Source organism: Empidonax traillii, unplaced genomic scaffold (genome assembly GCF_003031625.1).
Source record: "Empidonax traillii isolate 1590-97213 ecotype Southwest subspecies unplaced genomic scaffold, ASM303162v1 scaffold35:size4298261, whole genome shotgun sequence".
NCBI lineage: Eukaryota > Metazoa > Chordata > Aves > Passeriformes > Tyrannidae > Empidonax > Empidonax traillii.
The window spans coordinates 3,385,279-3,412,847 of NW_020955228.1; the positions used below are offsets into that span (position 1 = coordinate 3,385,279).

General features: G+C 37.7%; 1 protein-coding gene across 1 annotated transcript; it reads right to left on the reverse strand.

Annotated features, from left to right (window-relative positions):
- Positions 1 to 23,029: 23,029 nt before the first annotated feature.
- TWISTNB (TWIST neighbor) lies at positions 23,030 to 26,475 on the reverse strand. The gene is made up of 4 exons (XM_027877936.1): positions 26,240 to 26,475; positions 26,009 to 26,150; positions 24,638 to 24,846; positions 23,030 to 23,511 (listed from the first exon to the last, which is right to left on the reverse strand). Exons 1-4 carry the CDS (start codon positions 26,473 to 26,475, stop codon positions 23,118 to 23,120), a joined length of 981 nt encoding a protein of 326 aa, XP_027733737.1. The 3' UTR covers positions 23,030 to 23,117.
- Positions 26,476 to 27,569: the final 1,094 nt, after the last annotated feature.

Consider the following 27,569-nt stretch of genomic DNA (forward strand, 5'->3'; position numbering starts at 1 on the left):
CTCTCGGAGCCCCATGGCACCTAGTTAAGTTACTTTCCAACATTGCTGTAAATCAAAAGAGAAAGGCTAAGGTCACTGCGTTTGCTGTATGTTTCAGTTTGGGACCCTGATTGCTTTACCAACTGCTCATTGATATTGTTTTCATAACTTTCCAAGGAATACTTCATTCCTTGCTCCAAGATTTTCATTTGTCTCCTCACCTGAAATGCAAGGTAGCCTTTAGCTTGAATATAATATGCATACATTTAAAAAAACAAAAAGCAATTCAGGAAAAGTACTTGCAAAGAACAAAGTGTACAGCAAAGATTTAACATAATCCATAGAAAAGCACATATTTCTCTAGTGTTTTACTTTTAAGTTTTCCATTCCATCTGGGCACAATTCCCATTCTTACAGGGAGCCTTATGGACATACTGTTTGAGAGGAAAGTAAAAAATTGGACAATATCTTCGAGAACAGTTCCTGTTGAGAGAGTGGCCCAGCAAAACAATGCAGTGGATAAATAGTGGAACAAAATGTTATTGGCTTGAACTGATAGATGTTAATGAAAAAGCAGAAGGAGAGAGAGCAGGCGGGCCCAGGGCAGGATCAGTTCTCAGGATAGATGTCTATCACTGACTTGGCTGGGATGCTTCATCTACTCTGGGCTGGGGTGATTCCCTTGGAGGATCAGAGATGTCTCAGTACGTGAATCTCTAACGTGGAATTTCAGGCAGGTCTGGGTCATGATGGGTACTGTATTTTAAGCAATACCTTTTGTTGCCCTGATTAAGTGCTTGGGAAACATCAGCTCTCAGTTGTACAAAATTATGTCGCGATGCAATTTTTCAACTAATACGAAAAATGTCAGTGAAAAGTTATTTTCATCCACAGTAGATATTTCAAATTCCCAAATAGTGGGCATTTAATATTTTATACCACAAGTTAAATAGGCTTTACCCGCCTTACCTTTGTTCTGCCTTTCATATAATACCATATAAACCATTCTGTTAAATCTGAAGAAAACCGTAGCATAACCAGGGTCAATGCAAAGCAAAAGTGTTGATAAGATTTACTCAAGTCTTCTGTTCAAGGAGTGGGTTTTTGCTGGGAAGGTTTTCACTTACTTGTAGACAAGATTGTTATAGCTGACAAAAGCTAAGAAGGTTATGAATTCAAGGGAGTTAGATGTGATCCTGGAAATTTAGACACACAGATACTAAGTTTTCTTCCACTAACAAAATTCTGCATTGAAGAAATACATCTGGCAATGAAACTGAATACATTTATATTCCATATTTGGTCATCGCTACAGTTTTTTCCCCCATGTTTTGCACATGTCAGCATCTCTAAAACACAGCCACTGTTTCTGGTATCCTTTGTGCAAATACCTTTGAAAATATCTTTCTGAGACCTTTTTACTCCAGGGAAGTAATCTCAAACTTTATCACTTTTCTGTGCATGTACCTGTTTTCGTCTATAAAATATCCCTAAATATTCCTTGGTATTCTTTTAATTCTCAGTGATTCTTTCACTACCTTTGTTTTTATGGTATATATATGGAAATTAACACTATGTTTAGGCTTGCATGCTTGCTCATACTGTCTCATCATCCCTACTGAGAGTTGTATACAGATTTTTCAGGGTGAGTACATACTTTTATTTATTTCTATATTAATTCCTAATCTTTTCCTTGAATGGATCACATTCTACAGATATTATTTCTGAACTAAAAGACCTAAATTGAGGCTCCATTCAGTATTTTATATGTTCAGATATTTCAGACATGGAAGAGATTTTACTTCACAAATTATTCTTCAATTTAGAACTGAAAGGAAAACATAGGAGTCAAAAATAATGTGGATTCAGGTTTGAGTGGACTCTGAAAAGCTTCTGTTGCCATGATGTAAGCAGGAGTCATAGAATCATAGAATTAATAAGGCTGGAAATTACCTCAAAGATCAACGAGTCCAAGTATTTTGTTCTGAATTTGAAAAGCCTCCGACACCATGTGAATGTGATTCTGATTTGAATGGGGAGATGTACACTTTTTTGGTTTTGTCCTTGTTATGTAAATGGATTTTCCTAAGTGTAAAATCTAGTTCAATATTTTTCAAACAACCTGACCACCTTAAGGGTTTTTGTTATTTAAACTGACATATTTGATAGTTCTTCGGCACATGTTTTTTATTAGCCTATTTATTAATTTCTAATTTTCATAGAGTCTATCAAATTGTAGCTAGACATTAGATATTATTTTTTATTCATCTATGTCCAAAAAAATTTAATTTAATTAATAATGTGAATGTTTTAATCAGACTGAGAAGAACGAAGAATGGGGTGTTACAGCTGCAGTGAGCATGGCCCAGTGCCACCCAGTAGGGCTGCTAAAACGATGACATTTCAGCATACCCCTCATTTCCAAAACTCTCCATAAAACTTCCCATAGCCAGCTGTGACTCCAAGCACATCACAGATACAGCTGTGGAATGAGTGGGATTTACTGCTGCCCCCTTTTTGTAATCTCCAGAGGACTTACCATGCTAGCAACTAGCTGACCATGTTGCATTATATAAACCAATGCTCAGCTGCTGACAGTACAGTGAAATGACAGGATTGCACTGGCTGCTCTTCCAGTAAAGTCAGTGGGAGCTGGAGGGGCTGTGGCAGAGCTCTGGCCAAGTGACTGGCAGGTTAAGGTTCCTGGTGAACTCCCACCACCTGCCCTTCTCCAAGGGCTCTGATGGAAAACCACAGCTTAGCCCTTTTGGGCTGATAACCGGATACAACTAACTTGGGAGAGTTAACGCCAGGGTGGAGAAAGTCAGCCAAACTATCAGGATAAGCATATGAAACCTCTGTTCTGAACTGCTGGTTTTGGAATAATACCTCACCTGAAATATGCACTCCCAAGTTTCTCCTCCAGTTTCTGGAAGTGATGGTTATTTCAGAAAAAATCAATAAATGTCAGCATGCATAAAATATGGGGCAGATCAAATAAAGGCATTTCAGTATTAAAAGCTATTAATTTTGTGCAACATACATTTGAATTACAGTATTATTAAATTCCATTAAGCTAAAATGATATATTTAACTCAGACTTCAGAGTGCTAATTTCATAGTACCCTCCAAGCTGTTCCTGCAAAGGTGTTAGGGGTAATTAACTGCCATTTTCTCAGTAATTCAGAATCTGCAATCAATCAAAATGCAGGGCCTGGGTGATTGTAGAAAACAGTAACACTTAGTTTATTATGCAGTACATTCCCATTCTGGTTGTTTTATGATGGAATCAGCTACACTTTTCCCCCAGAATTTATTATGCTTACCCTTCAGCCAATAAGTTTTTCTCACTTTACTTTAACTTAAAACCTGGTGAGTTTGTTATATATATGTGGAAGTTTGCTGTCAGTTATATTGGTCATAGACCTTCAGGACTGCATGTGTTTAAACAATTAGTAACTCAGTACTGTCCAGCAAAATGGCAACTTTGCTTTCTTAAAGCAGTATTTTTATTTTAAAAAATGTGAAGGGGAAAAGGAGAGCAATGAGAAAGACTATTTCCCATAGCTACGAGTGTCTGGAGCAGAGGGACACCCAGAGCCACCCAAGGACAAGCTGTGGAGTCCAGGTTGGCTGTGGTATATGGATATGGTCATGCTTTCAGATCATGCATACAGTGCAGAATCAATCCCTACCAAGGCATTGTGACAATGATGAAGCGGAGAGATTCAATATTCACATTCTGAATCAAGCATAGAGGTAGCATTTCCACTGAAGTTCTCATGTAGTTTTGGAACTCAATACTGGTGCTTTGGCACATGTTGACTTCACAGCTAGTCTCGCAGGGAAGGAGATTGTAAAATTATAGCCAGTTAAGTGGCTAGTTTGCTGAATGCTACTGGAGTGGATAACAGTAGCAGGCCTCCAAGATAGCCTGATGGGATAGTATAATTGACTTAGTCCATTTTTGTTTCCTAGCCATGTAAACCTGCATCTGGAAATCCTTCTCTAATTTCACAGCTGTGGTGTTGAAACACGTATGGGGGTGCTGTAGAGTTTAATTAGTATTTAAAAGACAGAAACTCTGAAGCAACCCAAACTTTGACAATAAAATTACCAACATAAAGCCATAAGAAGGATAATACTCAAAGAATTCCGTTGTTCCTTAGAGTAATGGTAGAAGTCAGTGCCCCAGTTTAATAAGATTAATGCTGACTGAAAGTGTGCAGTACTATTCAACCACAGCACTACAAATAGTTTGACTAGAACATTATTTAACACAAATATAATTTAAAAATCTCTGCTGCTGGGGAATTCTTCCTAACCTGTGTTACCAACCCCATCTCTCTGGGTGTCTACAAACCCAAGACTTAAGAGTAGTTCTCCGCTGCAGCCTATGCTCTTGCACCGTGAAACGGTGTGCCTTGTGTGAATGTATTCGGTGGTCCTACTCTAGGCAGGACTAGGCATTGTTTCTGATTTACAAAGGGCCAGTTAATACATTTGGCAGGTCTACAAAATAGTCCTTCAGGCTTAATTTATATAATACTGCTGCTAGTGCTGTCCTCCACTGAGAGCAGAGACCACACTCTGAGCTGAAGGATGGGCTTTGTTGTTAGACTCTTATCAGCTATTACTTTCTCGTACTGATCTATAGTGGACAAAAGACGCATTTTGATGGGGTCACTGTCTAGGTCAAGAGTTCAACACAGTGTACCAACAGGTGGGAGACCCAGTATGTCCAGAGAGTACAGGTTTTGTGCACAAAGGAGTTCTCCCAACAGCTAATGCCAAAGAACAGAGGATATTCAGTTTGTAGATGGCATTGCTAAATGTGTTCCAGTTGGGATGCACAATAACAAGTGAGAGTATCAAAACAAAATTCCTGCCTTGAGATAAGTGTGGTTTTAAAGATATACTATATTACTTTTTGACTCATGTATCCTATTTGGATCTGAATAATCCTAATGACCTTGCAAAGTATCTTGAGAGCACTAAATTTGGCAAGATAAATTGCATATTTATTTGCCATGGAGCCTAAAGAGATGTGATATTGAAAGGATTGACACAAAACTGAAATTTCAGTGTCCTAGGCAGATATTAGATAAACACGAGAAGTGGCAGTATTACCCTTGTGATGGTTCCACTGGTATAGTCAAAAAATGACAAGTGGTATTTCTGTCTATCTTACATGGCACCACACAGTCTTACTGCTTTTTTTTGTTTTCTTGAAAAAAGAGTTCCAACTTATATTTGTTTCTTGGTTCCAAAAATATAAGATTACATAGAAAGAGGGGAACAGAGGTCTTGTATTTCTATTAGGCTGAAAGATAAACACAAAGGGAAGTGGAGTAACAAGGCAATTTTGGGAAAATGGAAAGTTAGGAACAGATTTCATTGTTTGTTTTTATTTCTCTCTCCTCCTCCCTATAATTATAATAAATTGTCTTTTTTTGCAATGATTAGGGAAGAAGGGGATTACAGCAAGGTTAGACGGAAGCATTAGATAAAACTGAATGAAACCCCACTTAAATCCTCTACTCAACATTACTCCAAGGTAGAATTAAAGCTACTGTGTAAATCTGATGCTTTAAATAAGTGAAGATGTCAGAGTAGTGAACTGTCTTTAGACATACCTCGGAAAAAATTAAAGTCAGTTTTCTATCTGGTCTTTGAATTGATTTTTATATTCCAGTATGAATGAACTGGATCATTCACACAATTGGCTATCTTATGTTGGTTAAAACACGAATAATAAGAAAGGCAAGTAAGGATTTAGAGATGCCAAAAGCGAAGGTCACGTCAAAGAACCCAGGCCCATCCAGCATATTTCCGTGCAACTGACAATATAAAAGACATTTATATTGTTGAAGAGAAGATTAGCTTGTCTGAACTGTTTGTAACTCTTTAAATTACTAATACCAAAAATAAAAAATTCATCCGCTACATTTTTCACTTCTCATACTGTTTGCCTGCTTTTTTAATATTTGAACTTTGAAAATCTAACCAGATGTTTTTATATCAGATTTTTAGCTTTCTTTGAAGTATGTTTGTCAAGTTCGAGTTTAGAATAAGATCTAAATCCACTGCTCGTTTTAATTCACCCCTTAAGAATTCTAAGCTAAATAAAAGTATTGCTATTCACCTTCATGTTATTTTCTAATATAATAACAGAGATCAAATAGATAGCAAAAAGTAAAAAAAAAAATCCTAGCAACAAACCTCTGTGTTTTCATGAACGTAAGTGTGACAAATTGTTTTCAAACGTCAGTAACGCTAACTTCTGTGATAAATACATGGGCTTATTAAGAGTTTCCACTTTGGAAACCATTAGAATCCAAATATATTATGTTTTGGTTTGGGGGGATAAGTCATGCTATTTATCTGTCCTGTAAATGAAAAACATCATGAAGTTTTAGCAAGGTGTAACTGAGAGGAGACTCTCAAGATTTCAAGGTCTCATAAAATTGATCCTGAAGAACTAAAGCCAAAATTATTGAAGCATCTCTACTCTAGCCTGAATCACTTGGAAAATCTTAAACAGGGGCAAAATTTGTGTGAATTTGCATAAGCCACGCAAATTCATCTTTTTAGAGGTAAGTTTCCTTTTAATTTATGAACTATTATACTTCTCCCAAAAACTTACAACAACGGGCTTTTTACCTTTTCCTCCCATAACACCATACAAAGCTTTTTGCCAGGCTAGTGAGCATTAGCAAAAACGTTAATGTTAGTCTTATACTGTAGGAATCTATCTCCTGGGATATAGATACAGTAGCATAATTTAAAGCTTTAGAGTTTCTGCACACACTGCAATTTTAATAGAATGTGTACATTCTTTCTGCTCCTCAAATGTTTTTTGTATTATACTTTGTTCTATTAAAAATGACACATATGAAACTGTACTTAGGATTAAGATATGAGTACTTCATGATATAATTCTCATGCTTCAAGGAACAATTTCCCTAAAAATGGTTCAAACTGAAACTTGGCATACAAAGTTCTAGTTGGGGAAAGGCTGGGATGCAGAATGGTTTTAGAAAGTTTCACATAAATCAGGCTTGTAATTTTAAAATTATTTTTACAGAAGAGCAAAACACTCATTTTAGTACCATTTCTTGTTCTCTTAATATTCACCAAGTCTTAAATAAAAATAAAATAAAAATAAGTTATTTTTCTGAGTTGTTTTCACAGCCTTTTCTCGTCAGTTTAAATCATTGTTTCACCTCAAATAGAAAGTTTACCAAGTCTCAAATCCCACTTAGTACTTGCTTTGCCTCTCTCAGAGCATGTGTAATGATGAATGCTTCAAACTAATTTAGTGATGTGAAAGGTGCCAGACTGTCAGATGTAGAAACTAAAACAGTCTGTTTGTGTTGAGAATGTTTATTTTATAGTTAAAATTGCAGTTGCAGGCTTCTCCAGCTTTGTGCAGACACAAAGACCTTCAATGTTGGCGGGCATGGGAGCTGGTGAAAGGGATGAGGCTGTAAATGGAATCATGCTGACTGATCTGTGCAACGGAAAAGATGGCCTGGCACACAGCACTGTAGTTTGAGTACTTCTAGGATACTCATCGATCCCTCATCAGACTATGCAAAATTTTGCTGAAGGCAAAGGAAAACACATGGGGACAAAGGAATATTTGATAGAGACAGATTGCCAATATGCAGCAAAAATATCATCAGTGTAATTCCCCATGAATAAGCACAGGGTGAGCTACTGTTGAGACCTCTTATCTAGAAACTGTCCCAAGTTGCTCCTCTGCAAATCTAATTATTCAGCTCATTTCCCGTAGTCACAAAGGCAATATGGTAAGGACATGCACTTTCTCTGGCTAAGGACAGCAACTTCTGTTCATTTCTTACCAGTCCAGTGAAGTAATGTCATCCTTCCTTCAGCTATCTCCTTATGTTTTGTATTTTCTTTTTTAGGTTAGGAACGCATTAACCTTTGTTTTCTAAATATCTACATCCAAAATGACTAGCAATGGACAGATTTGCACAGATACATTTAAGACAAAGGATGGATCTAATTCTTGGGCTGCTGAATTGGGCTTTTATTCTTCTTGCTTGTTATTGTTTTGCATTACAAACAGTAACGTACAGAAAGAGTGGACTGTTTCATTCCTGGGGCAAATACCTACATTCTCAGTAACAACCACCAGAACTATGTGAGTAAGAGAATATGTGTCCATGTACTTTAAGAGCCCTGTTTTTATTTTCCTTTAAATTTATATTCTCTTGCCAGAAGCATTTTCTCGGTAACATATTAAAAAAAAAAAATCTAATCTTTTTGGAGGTTCTTTTTTTTATGATTTTTTAGATTTCATATCTGCTACATTCTGTTCAATGTCACTGTGTTAGTAGTACAGGAGTATGGCTATAACATTCTTGCATGTGAAGTTGTACATCAGGCACATTTTAACAGATTTATGTCATCAACCCCTACACAGCATTAATCATTCTTCAAGGTCATTTTTAGCTATCAAAGTAAGAGCCTTAGTAAAATTTCCAAGGCAGCTTTCAAGCCAAGCCAGTTGCAAGTTTCCAGGTGCTAGGAAAAAATAAAAAAAGGTGAGGAATTCACAAAACAAGTTTCTTGGCAAAGTGTCCATAAAGGTCTGTGATGGGAGAGTAACCATTCATCAGCATCCATGCAAGCTGTCTCTGTTATGAAAACCAGGGCACATTTAAAGGAAAAATAAACAGATTTATCAGTCTGGTTGCAATTCTATGAAGTACAATGTTGAAAGGTTTCCCCTGTCTGTTTCAGACACTGACAAGATAAACTAGACATGGCTAAGGCTGAATGTGTCACTTCTGTCAGGAGCTATGATAAGTATGAAAAGCCAGGTATGGTTCACACATGGTCTCCAAATAAATTTCAGACAAGGTTTACGTTCCTTTATTTTGTTTTCCACGTTTCATCATTGCTGAAGCCAAACAATCAGTGACATAAGATTTGGGGATGTTTATTACCATACCAAATGGTCGAGGCCTGCAAGTATGGAAAACCACATCAAATCGTTGGTTTTATGTGAGACCATGCTGACATTTAGCAAAAAATATTTCAGTTATAATCACTTGGGAGTTCCTTTCTTTGCTTTACATTTCAGAGAACTCAGCAACGAGGTGATGTTAGTTTTCTGGGTCAAATTCAATTACAAAGGCTGCGCAGGCACAAGAGGTAGCCTGGAGAACAGTTAAAATACAGTAGCATTTTACCAGCATATGGGTACCAAATATCTGCTGTGGAGAAAAGTCAAGAGCTGACCAAAACTCACAGTGTTGCTACATTAGGTTTAGGATTATTTTTTACATAAATAAAGCTCTTAGGTATTGTTGGTTATTTGTTCTTCAGGAACGTGGAATGGAAATGTTACATGTAAGGATGTCTGCAATGAAATCCTTTTTCTCCTACTTTTTTCCCTTTTACATTTTGCTCCCAGAAGGCTTTTTCTTTGAAAGAGACAGAAAATATCACATTAAATAGAACTTTTGATATTGTAGTGGCCTCCTTAATTATATATATGGGTAAAACAGGGGCTGATAAAAGAGGCAGACCACATATGATCCCCTCTTTGATACAACAGTTTGCATCTCACAAGTGCTGTTAAGCTGTTATTTAATTCATTATTAATGTGAGTCCCCATCATCCCTATGAGCTATGTAGCTATTCATAAATTACTTTCTCTAAACAGACAGAAATGAGAATTAAAAAAAAAATAAAACGGAAAATGTAATAGAAAATTGGGAAAAAAACCTCAGAATATTTAAGGGGAAGTGGAATTAAATGAGAAAGCTGATAGGAGAAAGGTATTACTAATCAAGTTGTAAGGAAAAAAATATTGAAGGTAAAAGAGTTTAATGTGATTTTTTCTTTCTAGGTTCATCTCTTTGTATTCAATTTTTTTTACTTGTCCCATGCTCCTTTGTGATAATTCATGCAACTGAGCTCTTGAGTGTTTGCCTCATTTAAAAAAAAAAAAAATCAGAACCTGTGTCTTCACTTTGATATGCTGGCTATCCTCACAGCAGGACTGGCAGGTTTCTCAGCAAGCTTGCCCAGGTGCTCAAACTGTCTTTGAGACAAGGCCATGAACTGCAGAGGTGCCTGCTATGGGCTCTCAGGTTCACAGTCACCATCGCTGGCACCCACCCTATTTGAACTATGCTGACATCAAATATGGATTATTTCCATTGTTTAATCCTTCCTTCATTGCAGAGAGTGTTAAAAAAAGGTTCAGTGCTCAGTGGGTTTTATTGCATGATGCACAAGCAACTAGCTTGATCCTGGAGGGTCAAAATAACACCCAATGAAATATGAATGAAAGACTAAGACCAAAATAGAGAAGGGCAGGGGAAGAAGGAATGATGTTCTGGTTCAGAACAGATGCCTGGGAATGGGAAAGCTGTATGATTCATGATGTTGGGAAGTCAGACAGAGATTAAAGCACAGATTTTTTTGCATTCAGTACATGCAGATATTCAAAAAGTTATTCTGAGAGAAAGCCAAGCATCAGAAATGTCTGTCTAGCACTTGGTGGCACAGGTAGAAAGAATTTCCATCTTTTTTCTGATGTGTACCTAAAGTGTAAATAATCTTGTGGAAAGAAAGTTCCCCTTATCAAAGTCCAACTTGCTCCAAGAGTAAGCACTTCAGCAAAAGTAATATGCCCTCTGTTACTATATAGGAATAAAGATCATTGTGTTATACCAGAATAGCCCCTACAGAGATCTTTGTGCTGAGCTCATCAAGGGCTTGATGCTGCTGATTCATAAAGGGGAATAGAAATATTTTCTGGTACTCATGAGAAAGAACTGATTTCATTCTGCTACCCAAAAAACATCTTCAAATACGGAACTATAACAGATTGACCCTCTACTGTCTTCATCTGCCCACAATGACAATTACATTCCCTATAATACCACAGCTGACTTTGCTGGTACTTTGTAATGAAGATTATGGCCATTTTTCCCTATTTGCTGGATACTCAGATACATAATCTTGGTTTTGACCTCAGGATTTGCTATTTATGTTCTTGTGATCTTAGACGGCACCACTGTTATTCATGCATGATCAGTTAAATGCATTGGAGAATGTGAAAGTTTTTTTATGTAAATACTGTTATTAATTACAAAAAGAAATAGGAAAAGTATGCAAAGCAAGAGATTGGTAGATATAAACTGTAAACAGAGAAAACTAGAATGGCTTCTCTTATGAAAAAGCTGGTACTCAGAACTAGGGAAAAACACTGAAGTATTTGGAAGAGACATTTTTCTCAGTTGTGCATACAGATAGAAAACTCTTTAAGTCTAAAAAGAAATAAAAATAAGATGGATTTCATGAGCTTTAGTCACACCTCTGCTAACTGACTGAACACCTTAAGCCTATTTTCTATGATTAAAAAGGACTGTTAAGGAGACAGTAATTAAGGAGTCAAGGACAAGAGGCAATCTGATACTCATAGGTAAAAATAAACAATAAAAATGTACCTGCTGGGATCCTGGAGTTGGTTTCAGTAGCCCCACTACTCTATGGCAAAGATCCTATTGACTTGATCAAGGCTAGACTTTCAACTTTGACTTTTAAAAGGGAGAAATTATTTTAAAGAAATAACATAGGCATTATGCCAGGTGCACATTAAATGCAGATGGGGATTCCCATTTAACTTTTGCTTCAGCTGCAGAAACCAGGCGGTTACCATTATAAAAGTAAAGGAAACCTGTGATTCTTTGAAGATTGGAAGGAATAGGATTAATTTGTTGCAGTCACGTTGAGAAAAGCAGTGACAAAAAGAGCACATAGTGAATGGGATCAAAAGTGAGAGTTTGGGATGCTGATAACTACTGAAGCACAGGCACACCAATACTCAAAGCTGAGAAACATTTGTAGAAGAAAGCCATTATACCAATACAGTGATCAATTAGAACATTCCATGTTCTAAAAAGCAATTTTAAAACTGAATAATAGAAAAAAACCCCAAACAAACACTGTCAAATCCTTCTAAAGCTAACACTTATTGACCCAAACCTGCAGGAGACTCATGAAGGTGGGGCAGGGTCTAAGGTATGGTCTCCTTGCACCTGGGATGCTTGTGCATGTGCCTCACTCTGGCTTGCCCTGAAAGCCTGCCCTTGGCCTGGTCTAGGTAAGAACCTTCCTTAAAATTCTTAACAATCACTTTTGCCTTAAGCAGCAGTCCATTCCTGTCTCAGGAGTAGCTGCTAATGAATGGAAGATGATGAAATATCATTTATGTTACTGAGATGCATGTGTTTTGGCTGATATGAAGAAGGACATGAAATGGCTAGTTCTTCTCTCAATTCATGACTGTTTTCCTTTTTTCTTTTATAATTATTCCAGAATGTACTCAGTTCTTGGGTAGTGTCTTCCTACGGCTACAATCATACTTTGAATTGAGATGGCACTTATGTGTACACCTCCAGCCCAAGGAGTGGAAAATATGGCTCAGGCTGGATGGGGGCAGCAGCTCACCCTGACAGTCCTCTGCTCCTCCACAGCAGGATCCAGCTGGTGGAGTACATGGCAGAGCCCCTGGCATAGTCATAAATTACCTACAGTGTGTATAACTGTGATTAGCTGTTTGACTTCTTGTTAAGCAACACTTAAAACATCTGTAGGCACACAGTAAGCAGTTCGGAACTGCTGATTGCTCTCTGATTTACGAGGGGTGGTGGAGAAGGATGAAGAGAGATATAAGTAGTATTTCACTGCAGTTTGGAAATCAGATGCAAAACTTAACTGACAAGAAAACTAGGCAGGAATTTAGTTGTCACCCCACAATACATAACATTTGGGGCTTGTCTTTTTTTTCTTTTTTTTTTAAAGTAATTAATGCGCTATTTGTCTTAGCAGTTTCAGCTAAAAATGAGACTACCAATACAGGGAAAAAAGGCACTCCAGATAGTGTTTCTTTAATATCACATTCAGCCTAAACACCACCAATACTGATAAGTGTAAATTCAAAACACAATTCAGATTCATGAGAGTTCCAGACCAAACAAGGGTAATGTGCTTGGAAGAAGTTCAGCTATAGAGCTGTATTTTGAACACGTGTCCCTTCATTACTTCCCAACTGCTGGACACTTGCTCATCACTTCTTTCTCAAATGATGTTTCCAGATCAACAAACTTATCCTTCCCTGCAATCAGTCATTTCCTTAGTCTTGCCTTTTAGAATGTAACCGTTTTACTGTCTGTTTTATGACACTAGTAACACTCTGTGCTCCAGCTCTGTATTAATCTTCTGAGAATGCTATTTATTTTACAGTATTGGCACAGCATGAGACTTTCCTCTGCTTTTGACAAGGGCCCCTGGAGACAGCTGACACACCACTAGCACAGTGCCAAATAATACTGCAGGATATTCAGTCTAAATTAGCATAAAATACTAAGATAACACCATTTCTTTTTCTTCTGATACTGATCAGATTGATACATTATGTTATGGAGAGCAGACTGAGATCATAGTTTTACTCTCCTGTAACCACCTAACCATACCCTCTTAAGTGTCTTAGCTTCAGGCCTTCATCAGAAGTCCTGCTATTCCCCATCTTGGCTTTGCTGCATGCTCCTATGAATCATACTACATAAATTGCACAGACACAAAACTAAAAATTTACCTGATTTGTCACTTAAACAATATTTTAGTACTGATCTCACAAGCAGCCTGTTAATTTTATACTGAACTAGGGAGAATAGAACTCTCCTTATAATTTGTGTGCAAAGTTTTTCCAATTACAAAATGTGCCAACTCAAGAGGAAAAAAGTGGTTTAGATTAAGTTTTGTAGCTCAAAAAAGAAACACTGCCAATTTGCCAGCACTAAGGACCTTTTACAGAAAGACATTTTGATGTTTTTTTCAAAATATATTGTTGGTGTTTCAAGACTAAGACTGGAGCTCAGTGGAGAAAGGTACTTCTTAGTAAGCCTAACAGAGGGGAAGTCTTTAAGCATGGATGGCATCCATCAAAGAGAAACTTCTGTTTTCCAGAGTTTTACTAAGCAGAACTGCACAAGAACTAGTCCCACATAGGCTGTTTTTCTTTATAGGGTTCTACATTAATTTTAATATCCCATTCACTAGAAAGCATTATGAACATCTTCCATAGTTTAATGCACAGTTCCATTATAGCCCATTAGCTGTCTTTCATAGCAGATTTATTCAATGCTGCCTCTAAGATTATGAATTAGTCTTTTTACATTTGAATTTTAAGAGAAACCCCTTAACTCCACTCTCTAGTTAAACTTAAAAATCATGCAATTCCTAAAATAAGTCAATGGATACTTTAATGACAAAGTCTGAAGCAATCTGAGCTAGATCCACATCCACTTCAGAGCACACACATAACATAAGCACACTTGCATACGTTGGTTCTACGACCAACGCTCACAGACACAAAGGCAAAGTCTTACTAATGTTTTTGAGTCCCTATGCATACAAGCCTGAAACCCCTCTCAAAGACAAATCCCTACAACCATTCCATAAGCAGGACTCAGTTTTCTTCCAAAATGTAATCTATTACTAGAGGTAAAGAATTTGCTATTCACCTTTTCTGAGAAACTGTAATAGTACCACTGCTCAGATGTAAAACACAGGGATTTATATTCGGGTGAGACCATCACTCAACATACTAAGGAGGATTAAGACACCTTTTAACCTTTCCAGTGAAGCTCTACAGAGAAGCACTTAAGACTACCTTATTAAGAACAAGGCAATGTGTAATTGAGCACATTACTGTATTTTAGTGCAGTCAACTGGGTTATGGTCTCAACCACAAAGAAAATTTCTGTATTTTACTTTGTGACTGATACAGTGCAGAGGGCTAAAAGAGTAATCTGTCACCCTTTTTACATTAATATATTTCAAATGAGTCTTCTAGTGGTATTATCATAGCACAGCAGCCTAGACAGGTTTGTGGTATGCAGAGAAATTCCCCCACCTCTTTTTTGCTATTTAAAATCTTAATTCCAGGTCTTACATCAGTCGTTGAGATTTGTCATGATTGATACTGAGCTTTCAGTGATTAACAGTGGGCTTATGTGAAAGCTAAAATGCCTTGATGAACTCAAGAATAACATGGACTTTTCAGCTTCTTTTTCCCTTGTTCCCAAGGACAACAAACTAGTCTACAGCAAACCCAGAAAAAACCAGAGGTGTGAATAAACACAAAATAATTCTATGTTGTTAAAGACCAAAAAAACCTCCAAGTGCAGAAAAGAAAAAACCAAGTTGTTTCCTCAGCACCAAAGCTAGGGATGCCTCCCTTCCCTTTCCCTCATGCCTAAGCAGGTGAAAACTTCTGCCTGAAGCTTTTCCCACTGCCATGGAGTCCACAGAGGGACGTGGGTCACTTTTTCTTCAATGAGAGGAACTAATATAATTTCTCTCCCCTGTCCAACAATTAATTCTCATGAAACTTACAGGAACTCTCTCTTTCATTTAAGAAGACCGAGGTCTGCAAAATAAACTGCCATTAACTAAAAATTTACTAAAGAAGAACAAACAAATGCACCTACACATCACTTGCATGCACTTGTATTCACAGTATGGCCACGTAAGTCTTTTTTCCTAAACAAATTAGGAAAAAACATGAAATATGAACAGTGAAAAACTGGATGAATACATGTATTAACTGTACTTCAAGATATAGGAAAACTAGAAAATAAACCAAACCAACATTGTCACAGCAGTTAGGGTAGATACAAAGGTTTTGATGCTGCTATACAGAGCATATGCAAATTCTGTTTGTCTCTTCTGGTCTTATTTCAGCTGAAATACTTCCTCTCATCAATTACAGGCCCCCAGTAGTTTTGAATTTTTTAGATGACAGCTGTGGGGAAAAGGCCTGAAAGAAAAAGCAATACTCCCCCATGTGGCACTGCATGAGAACAGGCAGAACCTTTCCACAAGCTAGACTCTTCCAAGTCCTATACTGATTTGATATGGAAAGTGTAAAGTGCACTGGGGAGGAGAGCAGTTTTCTTGGAATCACATTCTGACACATTTGAAAAAAAACCCAAACACACCACTGCCGCCAAAAAAAAAACCCAAAAATTCAGTCTATTTCACCAGAACATGAATCTGGGAGGAAACAAAGCCTTTATTATCAAAAAATGCAATTCAGATATGCAGAATGGAATACTTCTCTGTTTCAAATGACTACTTGTACATTTTAAACATTTTATGTCATACTCCAAAAAGCTAGAGAAGCATTTTGAATGGACTGAAAATACTTAATGGAGAGGTGAGAGAAATGCCTTTAAGGAGAAGATTTCAAGTTTTCTTTAATTCTCAGGAAAAATTTTGACATTTCAAAAACCTCCTTAGACTGAATTTTTCACTTTCGTAATTTCTAGAAAGAAATATCCAGCTTTTTCCCTTTTTATTTTTTTTTTAAATGCTTCTCTCCTAGGCAGTTTTCCACATACTCATTCAATTTTTAGACCATTTTCCAAAGTGTGCTCCAGTAAAGAAACAAAATAAGTCTAACCATAAATAATTGCATTAATAATTTAAAATCTCCAAAGAGCAAAATCTGAGATATCTGAACTTTCTGTACTCAAGTTTTCCTAACCACTAGAAATATTACTTACAGAATATTTTTGCTCAGAGCCAAGAAAAAAATCACCAAATTAAAAATACTACAGAAAATTAAATTTTTTTTTTTTTTTTGTTACATTTCTCATTATAGAAGCATTCAAAAGAAAAGTGCTGAGGGAAAGAATCCTTCCACAAGTTTTCACATATCTTTATGATATGAAGAAATGCTGCCTGTATCTACGGTCCCTTGCTGCTGATGCTGAAGCGCCTTGCTGCATTCACAACCTGAAAATGTTTAAGACTGCAGTCCACCTCAAGCTCAGCACGAACTCTCATAGAAGACACTGCAAAGGTATTTAGCCTAATCTTTTTCCACTTTACATCCACAGCTACTATTTAACTAAAAACCGGCAATCTTTTTATTCTTCCTTCATGACAATGATCACACTCTCACTGCTGTTATGTTATTGGTATTTGAATTCAGTACAGTTTGTCAACATCTTTCAACTATCGTTTCTTTCAAGTGCAATTCTGAAATCTGAATGCCTATCTCACAAATGCAGTAATTATTCTTCTATTTCTAAGATTTGATCATAAAATGAGAAAAGAGCCTTTGGGAAATTTGTTTTGCCTGAGAAAAGACATTTGCTACACTTAATTAATAGGAAGATAAAAAGTTATTTGCAACAGCTTGTCCTCACATTAATCATCATAATATTGTACAACCGCAGATTTATAGGATAAATATAAATCAGGAATGAATATGATGATGCTGGGCTCTATTTTGGGATCATTTATGACAATGGTTTTGCAAAACAGGCATTGAACCGAGATAGAAATAACCACAAAGAGATGACTACAGAACTAATCTGTGAGCATCTGCATATTTTGGTAAGTACTTTAGAAATACTACATGGGTAAAAATATGAATGTGTGAATCCACTTAGCTCTATAACACATTCACACTTTTCGCTACCCCAGAAACCTTACAACTGTCCATAACATCATCCCCTCAGCCCAAGAAAACAAAGAGTTCAAGTTTAACTAATATCTAGTTGAAATTAAAAGATTAATTTTGAAATTATACATATGAAACAGGAATTATCCTCCCAGAAAAAATTAGGAAAACATGGGATTTAGTAATAACAGACATAAAACAGGTCATATGCTAAATTTAATGTCAAGAAAATCATACCAAAAGTAGATATCAGTGTATTCCATATATCATCAGTGCAGATTGTTCCATGTACTTGTTTTCATACACAATATATGGAATTCCTTTGAAAGGCAGAGGTCCTGAACTGCTTCTCTGGGTAGAATGTAGATATACCAGAGGCAAAGGCATGACCCTCTTCACAAATCCACAAGCTAATGTCGACAGGCTCCATGAAGAAACTACAAATACCTACACCATCTGTGCACTTTTTGTTTTGTTGTTGGGTTTTTGTGGTTGTGGCTTTTTTTCATCAGGGAGACAAACAGCTGTCCTCCTAGGAGAGTGCTTCAAAAAAACTGATCATCTTTGAGTCCATGGAGAGCTGACCAAATGTCTGGAGAAAAAATGAAACTTCAAGCATAAATGTAATACAGTAGCATTATCCTGAAAGAGGCTCAGGTGTCACTGGTTTGTTATCTGAAACAAAAGAGGAGCTGATGCAAAAATTTAATAGTGGTCAATTTTTATTGATATTGATATTCATGTTTACTGATGGGTCAAAACCACCACAATCCTGCATCGGTAAACATGAATATAAATAACTTCAACTTCAATGTTGCTTAGAAGTCTGAATTCTGAAAGAAGTAGATCTTTGTCAAATGCTTTGACCTGAGCAACATTCTAAGCAACACTGAAACAACTTCAATATTGCTTCTAAGCAACATAGCACCGACAGACTGACTCTTACCAGGACTTCTTAAACAAATGGTTCTCCTCAATCAATATGTGCAGCACAATGAAATCCTGGTCTTGAATGGGGCATCATATTTCAGGTGCAGTAAGAATATCCTTGGAGAAGTTCCCATACACCAAAGGCACCAGTGAAAGAAAATGCAAAGGAAAGAGGAACTCAGGGAATAAGGAGCAAGGAAGCTTTGAAGTGCAATAGTTAGTCCTATCTCAGTAACTGTATTCTTACTAAGTATCATACAGATTCAGAGACCAGAGGTCACAGCTCAACCTTCTAGTCATATGAAATACAATGAAATAATCCATAAAAGAGGAAGATATTGATAATGAGTCTTATACCAAAATTCTTGCCTCTGTTCACAAGGTTTCTTTGCTATGTACTAAGAACTGCTGCAGTTCATTCGCTGTACAGAAGGTTCATTTTAGCAGTTTCTGTAGATAGATTTCTCAAGTAAGTTCTCTGTCAAGTTGTACAGTCTCTGGCTGAAACAGAAATGTTCTAGCAGCAATGATACACTATAGAGATATCAGTTTGGGAAATGAGAGGAGATCATCCATGTATTCAGTGTTATAGAGCAGAGGTCCTTAAAGTGGGAAAATTAAAGCTTATTCCTTCTTTGCGTAGAACAGCTGCCTTCAGGTAACTTCAAGTCATTGCCAGGCTGCAATTGCTTCTAATTGTGTAACATCAGGTCAAGTAAGTGGCCTGGGACAAGATTTATGCCCAATTTAACCTGAATTTAACCCAACTCTAACTTAGTTATGTGTAAAAGCATGATAAAGGACAAAAAAATCATGAGGTGTGTCTATAAAAAACTTATTCACTGACAATGTTGGAGAAGTGCAAAGCTTGACTTTCAGAGCCTTATTTTTGTTCACATGAATCTGGAAGACAAAGTATCTTCTCCTTATAAAAAAGCCTACTGGATACTGAAGTCCTTCAGGCTTTATTGAATAGATGGAGTTTCTGAAAGCTAAATAGCAGAATAGAATCAACACTATGGTAAGAAAAATATATGCCCTAATAGAATGAAACTATTTCTGTCCTTTCACAGCCAACCATAATAACTCTGAGAGCATCAGGTCACTTAACCTCTTCATAGGTATACAGAAGAAAATACAACCCCAAGGGTTTAAGTATGCAACTACCCCCAGGTTTTTCCAGCAAAGGTCTGTACTATCCGAGGGCTATCAAAGGTTGGGATGCTTCCAAAGGCAAACCATTTAGTCAGAGGCAGATTTGATCAAGGCTCATGCTTTCCAAAAGGCAGCTAGCTTACTGAGGCCCTTTAAAAAATCCTTTCCCTAGAGCTCATGCACTGGGCTGTTTGGGCGGTGTATTTTGAGCAGCAGCAAAGTGCCAAATCAAAAGCAAAGAATTTGTTTCTAAGAGAAGAAAGGAAAAGACAAGGAGCAAAAGTTAGCACTGCAGATCATTGCAGGCTTCAGAGAGTACGAAACAATTGTTTTAATCAGAGCTAAAAATACTTTCTTGTAACAGTGCTTGCTCTTCTGCCAAAGACAAGCAATACACTGAGAAACATGTTTGCAGCATCAAAATATTTATACTACAAAGTAGCAGTTCCTACTTTGGAAACTTATAGTTGATTCAGTTTGAACTACATTTTTCATCATACAGACAAAATATTATCAACCACAGCCAAACATAAATATTGGCTTTGTTGCGGACTGCACGTTAAAACAGGAAAACAACAACAACCCAGACCACAGTTACCTTGGTGTAACTATCAATATATTTATAGGACAAAATACAATTTTCCTTTCTAGCCCACTCTTTTTTATGTGACACAAGCTGTACTAGAACGCACTCTGAAAGAAACTAACAGAAGGGCTGTGCAAACAAATATGAAGTCATCTGGCCTCATGGGAAGCTTTACAAATGCCTGTTCTCTATGCTTAAGAATCTTGTCTCAACTCAAATTTCGATACAACTCTTCATTTGTAGTCCAAGGGAACACAGTTAAATGTTCATAGAGATCAAACTTCAGAGAAACTTTAACAGAAAGTGTCAAGTTCAGCTTCTTTGTTAATTTCAAGCATCGGAAAATCTTGCGCTTTTTTAAGGGGAAAAACAAAGAGAATTGATTTAAGTCATGATCAGAATGACAATTCACTTCTGAAGATCCAAGTTTTCTTGCCATATTTAGAGAATGCCGAAACAGTATCTACAGCAACATCAACAGCGCAGCTGTGAGGCTGCCAACATTGCCTCCAACTGTGTGAAGAACTTTTTTCTTCTGTTTTCAACTCTTTTTTTCACTTTTCTCCTTCCAAAGACATAAAACCTAGCAAGAATTTAATGTAACATGTCATAGTGTTTGTAACATTGGAGCAAAAACTTATTCAGCATTCATTAATTGCCAGCTCCTGCATTTATTTTTAATTTTTCTCTTCTGTTGTAACTCAAGAAAGAAAATCAAAAAATGATACAAGTGGGTGCCAGCCACTTGTGTGGCCATTTGTGTGCCAAAACCGAACAACCTTCCTTTAGATAAGGCCCAAAACTTGATATTACTGTAGGCTTTCAGAAAAGACAACAAAACGGTTTGCACTATTTGTTACAGTAAGAAACTCCCAGTAAGAGAATAATGGTAAAGTAGCAGAAGTGGAAAAAGAGCATTCCAAGTTCTGAAAACATTTATATTACCTGTGTTACCTGATTCATTAGTTGCAACTTCCCCCCGAATGTCTCCTTTCTTTCCTTGCTGATGAAAAGCTGCAATGGACCAAGACAAACTTTTGGTGCTACAGACTGGTTCTATGAACTGGTGAGGCTTGACTCACCAACAGTGGTTCCGCTGGAGATGTGTTTCCCTCCCCTAAAAGGGAAAGTGAGATACAATGATTATTAAGGAGTAAGAGGTAAAGTCACATGACTCAGCCTCTGGTTCATCTGCAAGAGCAACTGCCACTATCACTCTCTTCACATAGGCATAACAAAAAATATCTGCACTTGCCATCCTCCTCTCTGGTATGACCTCCATACCCACACGTCCCACTTCTTCCCTCAAGCCATTACATAAATATATAAATATACATTTATCTGTAAAGGTGGAGCTAGCACATAATTTGTCACTGTAAATTATGTCCAAACCTTCAGCTTGTCCTCTGTATCTAAAGTGCTTTAAGTACAGCGTGGGACTTCTGTGTTATTCTCTGCATCACTTAACACACTAGAATACCGCCCTGTGCTTTAACAAATACATTACAAACATCATCTGACTTCTCAGGTTTTGTCACAGTGTGGGAAGATTATATACATGAACCAGTGTCCCTAAAACTGCATGTAGATCAGGTGTCAGTATCATCATATGTAGAAACACAACAGGGACAACTCATGTTCATCTCAGGGCAGTCCAGAAACTGGCTTCAAGATCAAGTACTCTGAAGAGCAAAAGAGGATAAAATGAAGTTTCTGCCACCATCAGCTTACCTTCCTACAAGTCTTCAAACTGAAAAGTCTTAACTCGGTTCTTTATTGGTGTCATAACTTTAAAATGCCTATATGTATTGCCAGGCCATCAAGCCTGTAAGATGGTAAATTTGGAGCTTTAAAGATGCATAAAAGACATTAATATAGCAAAGAGTGAGACCTAAAACAACCATTGTCACGCTTGAAATTCAAAACATGTTCGATGTGGACACATTGTTAGAGGCTGTATACACATCTATTAAGATGAGCTAATAGCATCAGTATTAATTACTACAGGATAATGTTTTGACACTTAGAAACAGAGATGAACTTGCTGTTCCCACATTCATGTTGTTTATTCACTGTTTACCAGGCTTCCAAAGAGCCAGTTATGTTTTTCTTGTAATAGTTAAATCAATACTAAAGTAATCATTGCCTTCTACTTTGGTTAAAAACTTAGGTCTAGACTATGTCAAACTATAGTTCTCCCCAGAACTCCTCACAATAGAAAAGAGCTGCAACCAAAAGTACTTACTCAAAAATATATTATACATCTACACCAGGAAAACTAGTTCTTCATAAAGGCACATCTATTAATGTTTGACTGTCATTTTCTCATTGTCAGAACTTTCCACTAACATTAATTCCAGCAGTATGGAAAAAACTGACAGTAGGTGACTCTTACTCTAGAGAGCAGTATTTGAAAGTTTCAACTAGAACAAGGTGGGAGTTAAACTACAGTTTCATTCCCAGGCATTCATGGTCCCTTACTACAACTAAAAAAAATAAACCTCAACCCCTGGGAATTCACACATATTTCCCAGAACTCCAAAGGTAATCCAAATCTTACTCTCATAAAATCAAGACACCGAGTGGCAAAGATGGAAATCAGAGTAGCAAACATCACAACTACCTACTGGCTAATGCGTGGAACTGGAAAGCAGACACAGAGGTCATGAATGTGTTCCTGTAATTACCTTCCATGTTTCTTTTATGCCTTGTTTTTCAATAAATAAAAAAGGCAGATACTGCTTCTATCCCATTTCTTCTATCAATTCTTTGAAAGCTCCTGCCTTTCAAGCTGCTGTTGGACATAGGCATGCAAACATCATCCAGCCTTGCAGAGCAGACTGTTTAGTAAAGAAATACACATATGCATTTTGAAAACAGGGTTTTATTGGAACTTATCATAAATGTCTGAAATCTAATTCAGGAAAGGCACTTCAAGCTTTAGTCCCTTCTCTTTTTAGCTTTGGGTTTTTCTGACAGCTGAGATAATTCACTTTCTTCAATTTCACAATGCTTTCTTTTCTTTTTCTTTGACTTTTTATGGTCACTTTGGTAACCACTGGAGTCACTGGTAGGCAATACATGTTCCTGTTCTTCTCGCTTGTCCTTTTTCTTCTTCTTTTTCTTCTTGCCTGTTTCATCACATAACCCGTCCACAGCATCAGTACTTTGCCCTTCTTCATTTTCCCTCCCAGGGTTATTTGCCTCATTTAAAGGCTCTTCTGTTATATTGTCTTCCCCACAGTCATTCAAGCCATTTTCCTGGTGGTCAAGCTTTTGAGTTTCATTCCCATTTGTACTCTCAGTGACAGTCTCAGATCGTTTGGGCCGCATGCTGTAAAAGAAATTCACAAAATAAACTGAATTAGAGACACGTTAGTGCACCTCACACAGCAGAATGTCAAAATTTGCTAAAGCGCAGTATTTACACAAAGTAGACAAAAGGGAAAAATTTGCTAAAAACAACAACAAATGGAGAGCATGATACTCTAGTTACACAAAACTATAAAGCCAGTTTAATATTTTCAGGGTAATTTCTATTACCTTACTAGCCTTCTTCTTACCACATAATGAATATCCTTTCAAATCTCAGCCTAAATTTCTTCTCTAAAACACAGTACAGGCCACTTAATACTTCCTTTTTCATCCCCCATTTATAATTACAAACCATGTAGTAAAGCCTTTTTGGTTTTTTAAGTCAATCACAAATAGACACAGCAAATGGCCTATTGAGTCATACATGAGATACACTTCTGATTTTACCAAGGAATTGATAATTGCTCTAAACAACTGAAAAAAGGTGATGCCAGAAAACTAAAACAACCAAACAAAACAAGAAAAAAAACACAAACAAACAAAAAATCCAGCTGGTATTGTGCAACTCAGAGCACTGGAGAAAATGTCTAGGAAGACAAATATGCAAAGAATGCAGTTTAAAACCATGGGAGAGATGTCCCAGAAGGTACTGAGGACAAAATAATAAAATATCATTGTAAATTCACTGAAACAACCCAGAGCATCCTTCCACATTAGAAAAGGAAAACCATACAGAAAATATTATGGATTTCTGAGTAGCAGTCATATTGTACATTTAATTAAGAACACAACCATGTTGGCAGAAAAACACTGCTCAACAAATGACTGTTTAAAAAAAAATCTTCATGAACTCTTTTAAAGACAAGATTTTTCGCAAGCTGCCCTAAAAATTTACAGAGGCCTAAGGAGGAAGGTGACGCATTTTTTAAAGCTTAAAAAAAATCTCGTTTTATTTTTTCCAGAGAAAAACGCCATGTGAGTTCTTAACATGGAAAATTTAGTTTAAAATAACCAATGCAGATTACACACAGACATGGGTTTGTGCAAAAATAAGAAAGCTTAAAGATTAGGATGTAATTAAAATGTTTTACTTTATAACAGACCTATTAAAACAGCTAAAAATATTCTCTATCAGGGCACAATACCTTTTTTTAGTGAGTCCTCCTCGAATGAAGAACACCCCAGCTGCATCAGAATCCAAGTGCAACACTTGAAATTTCAGTTCATCCCCTATTTTTAACCCCAGCTCTTGCCACTGTACAGCTGACATTTGTTCAGGCTTAGGGATAGATGCATTGAAGCATCCATGGATCAGGCAGCCAATATGACTAGGGGCCACTTTATTAATTATACCCTAAAAAAGAAAAAGAATGTCAAGTGAAGATATAACGAAAGATCAGCCCTTTAAATGCACACAATATATATTTAGGTTCCTATATGGACATTTTTCAACAAAACTTTATGCACAAGTTATGAAGTCAGTTTATCGAGCAAATAAGCTCTCTCTCACTAAAATCAAGGCTCGCTCTGTATACTCTTCCTCTGAAAACGGAACTGCAAGAGAAAGAAAGTCAAAACATGGGATCTAGCCACAGTGAGTACCTGAATAGGGCAGGTAACTCTTTCCTCACACTAAAGGGATCAACTTTGATTTGAAGCCATTTTAAGCCTGATTTAGTTTCCGGAAAAGGTTTTCAGGCTGGCACAGCACTAGTTAGCAGCTGAAGATACAGAAGACACACAAAAAGCTTTTAAGTACTCCACTTAGTGGGCTTCTGACACATATGCATGTGAAACGATATTCACCTTTGTTTTGCCTAAGAATGAATGACATACACCAAAAATGTTTTCATTCTCTTCATTTAGAAAGACACAAACTATGCTTCAAAAGGTATGGCACAACAACGAATGTAAGCGAACTCTCAACTCACTTTTCCCCAAAAGTACTGTTGCAAGCCTATTAACAAGCTAAAAGCTGTTCTGTAAGCCATACATCTCCTTTTATTGAAGGCAAGCGTCAACTCGAGGTATTGCTCTTGTAAATGAAGGAACTAAACTCATGAGAATATTCTAAATGTTCTTGTCAATATAACAGATACACCTGTTTGAGAATTATGGGCTTCTCAGAAAAAAGCATCGATATGATACACACAATTATAACACAGTATTTAATATGTAATCCTTATGCTACAATGTCTGAGGTAATATATAATTATACATAAATTTAACAAATTTAGGGACAAACAGTACAGAGAGATGAAATAAAACTACTGCTACAATGCTTTGGGCAATGTATATTATACATAATTTAAGAAATTTAGGGACGGCCGATACAGATATATGAAATATAAACTACTGCTACGAAATGTAATAAATTGCTATTAACTAGTCATACATGAATAAAATATATCTCCACCTACGCTCCAGACCATCTGATGCTAGAGATAAACCAAGCTTTGACTACGTAATTAAAAAGAAAAACAAACGCTCCGTGAGACGCCAAGACATTTACATACCACCAGCTTTTTCCCCTTCTTGGGACTGAAGATGACAAAGTCCGCTTCGATGTTGAGGTGGATGAACCCCTGGTCGTCATAAATGTCGCCGAGCTCCCCCACCACTTTGATGTTGTCGTAAGCCACGGGCACACCCTGAAGGCTGGAAGGGGAAGGAGGGGCGGGCAGCGTTAGCTGTTAGTGCGGACACAGCCCCCCCACCCCGTCCCCCCGCGCCGAGCCCGCCCGCACCTCTCCGAGTATCGCAGCAGCTCCGCGTCCAGCTGGGCGCGGATGCCGGAGCGCTTGCGGCCCAGGAAGCGCGGCGGGAGCGCCACGTGCCTGCGGTGCGGGGCCACCACCAGGCACGAGTAGCGGCGCCCCACGAGCCCGCGGGCCGCGGCGAAGGTCGGGGCGGCGGCGGCGGGGGCAGGGCCGGGCGGCAGCGCCGGGGCGGGCGGCGGCGGCGGCTCCCGCGGCACGGCCATGCTGCGGGCGGCTCGGCCGGCGCCCCGCGATGGCGTCAAGCGCCATCCATCCCTCCATCCGGCGGGGCCCGGCCGCGGGCAGTGACGAACTTCCGAGGGCCCGCCCCGCCTCGTCCCGTAATCCACTCGTGTCCGGTCCGGTGTCCCGGTTCGTGTCTCTGCGGGATGGGCCTCCCCGATCGGCGTCAGCTGCTTGCTCTTTTCAGCCAGTTTTTGCATCCGTTTGCCCCGTGAACCGAAATCAGACGTTTGGTAGTTTGGACAGGATGTGTGTTACGATGTCATCGCGTATTTAAATTGAACATCTGGTGATTTGGACGAAAGGCGCAATGACAAATTACCTTAAGTGGCGTTCTTCTTACGTGGCAATTTTAAGAACACAGAATTTCTTTCCTGTTTCTAGAGCCCAGGTCTACTTTCTATGTATAATGAGAAATTCACTTGTAGAAATTAAAAAATCTTCACTTCAAGTGATGCAAAAGCCTTTGAAGCTACTTAATTACTACATCACCAGAAGATCTCTTTGAGCATACTCTGAAGACAGGACATGGATAGTTTTCACAAGTAAAAGAAATAATGGTGTTTTGTTAACCACAGACTAGAAGACAAGAAAAAAGATGAAACTTAGAAAAATCACAAAAAGGGTTGCCAGGGTACTGATCACTGCAATGACCTACTAAATGAGCTGCAGTACTACAAATAAAAACCTTGTCCTGTTGTAGCTGATGGGATTTGTTGTTAGTTAGTGGAGACTTTGTCCAGGAAAGTCAGACTTTACGGGCATGCAAAGGTGCACAGTAGTGCCTTAAGATTTTAAACTGATTTAACTGAGCTGGTGCAAAAAACTTGAAAGGTTTTAAATCTCATTGATTCAAATCTTAATTTGTATCAGCTTAATTTGTTTCAGGAATGTACACTTTCACAGTGATTAAATCCACATGGGGAGTTAAAAATAAGTTTTTGATATATCAGTTTAATTATATGTGTTAGAATTCCTTTTACACTGTAGAAGCCTCAGAAACAGTGTTCTGTGAAAACAAGCTTTAGTCAGATACCAGAAATCCTTGAACTCCCTATGAAACATTAAGTGATGC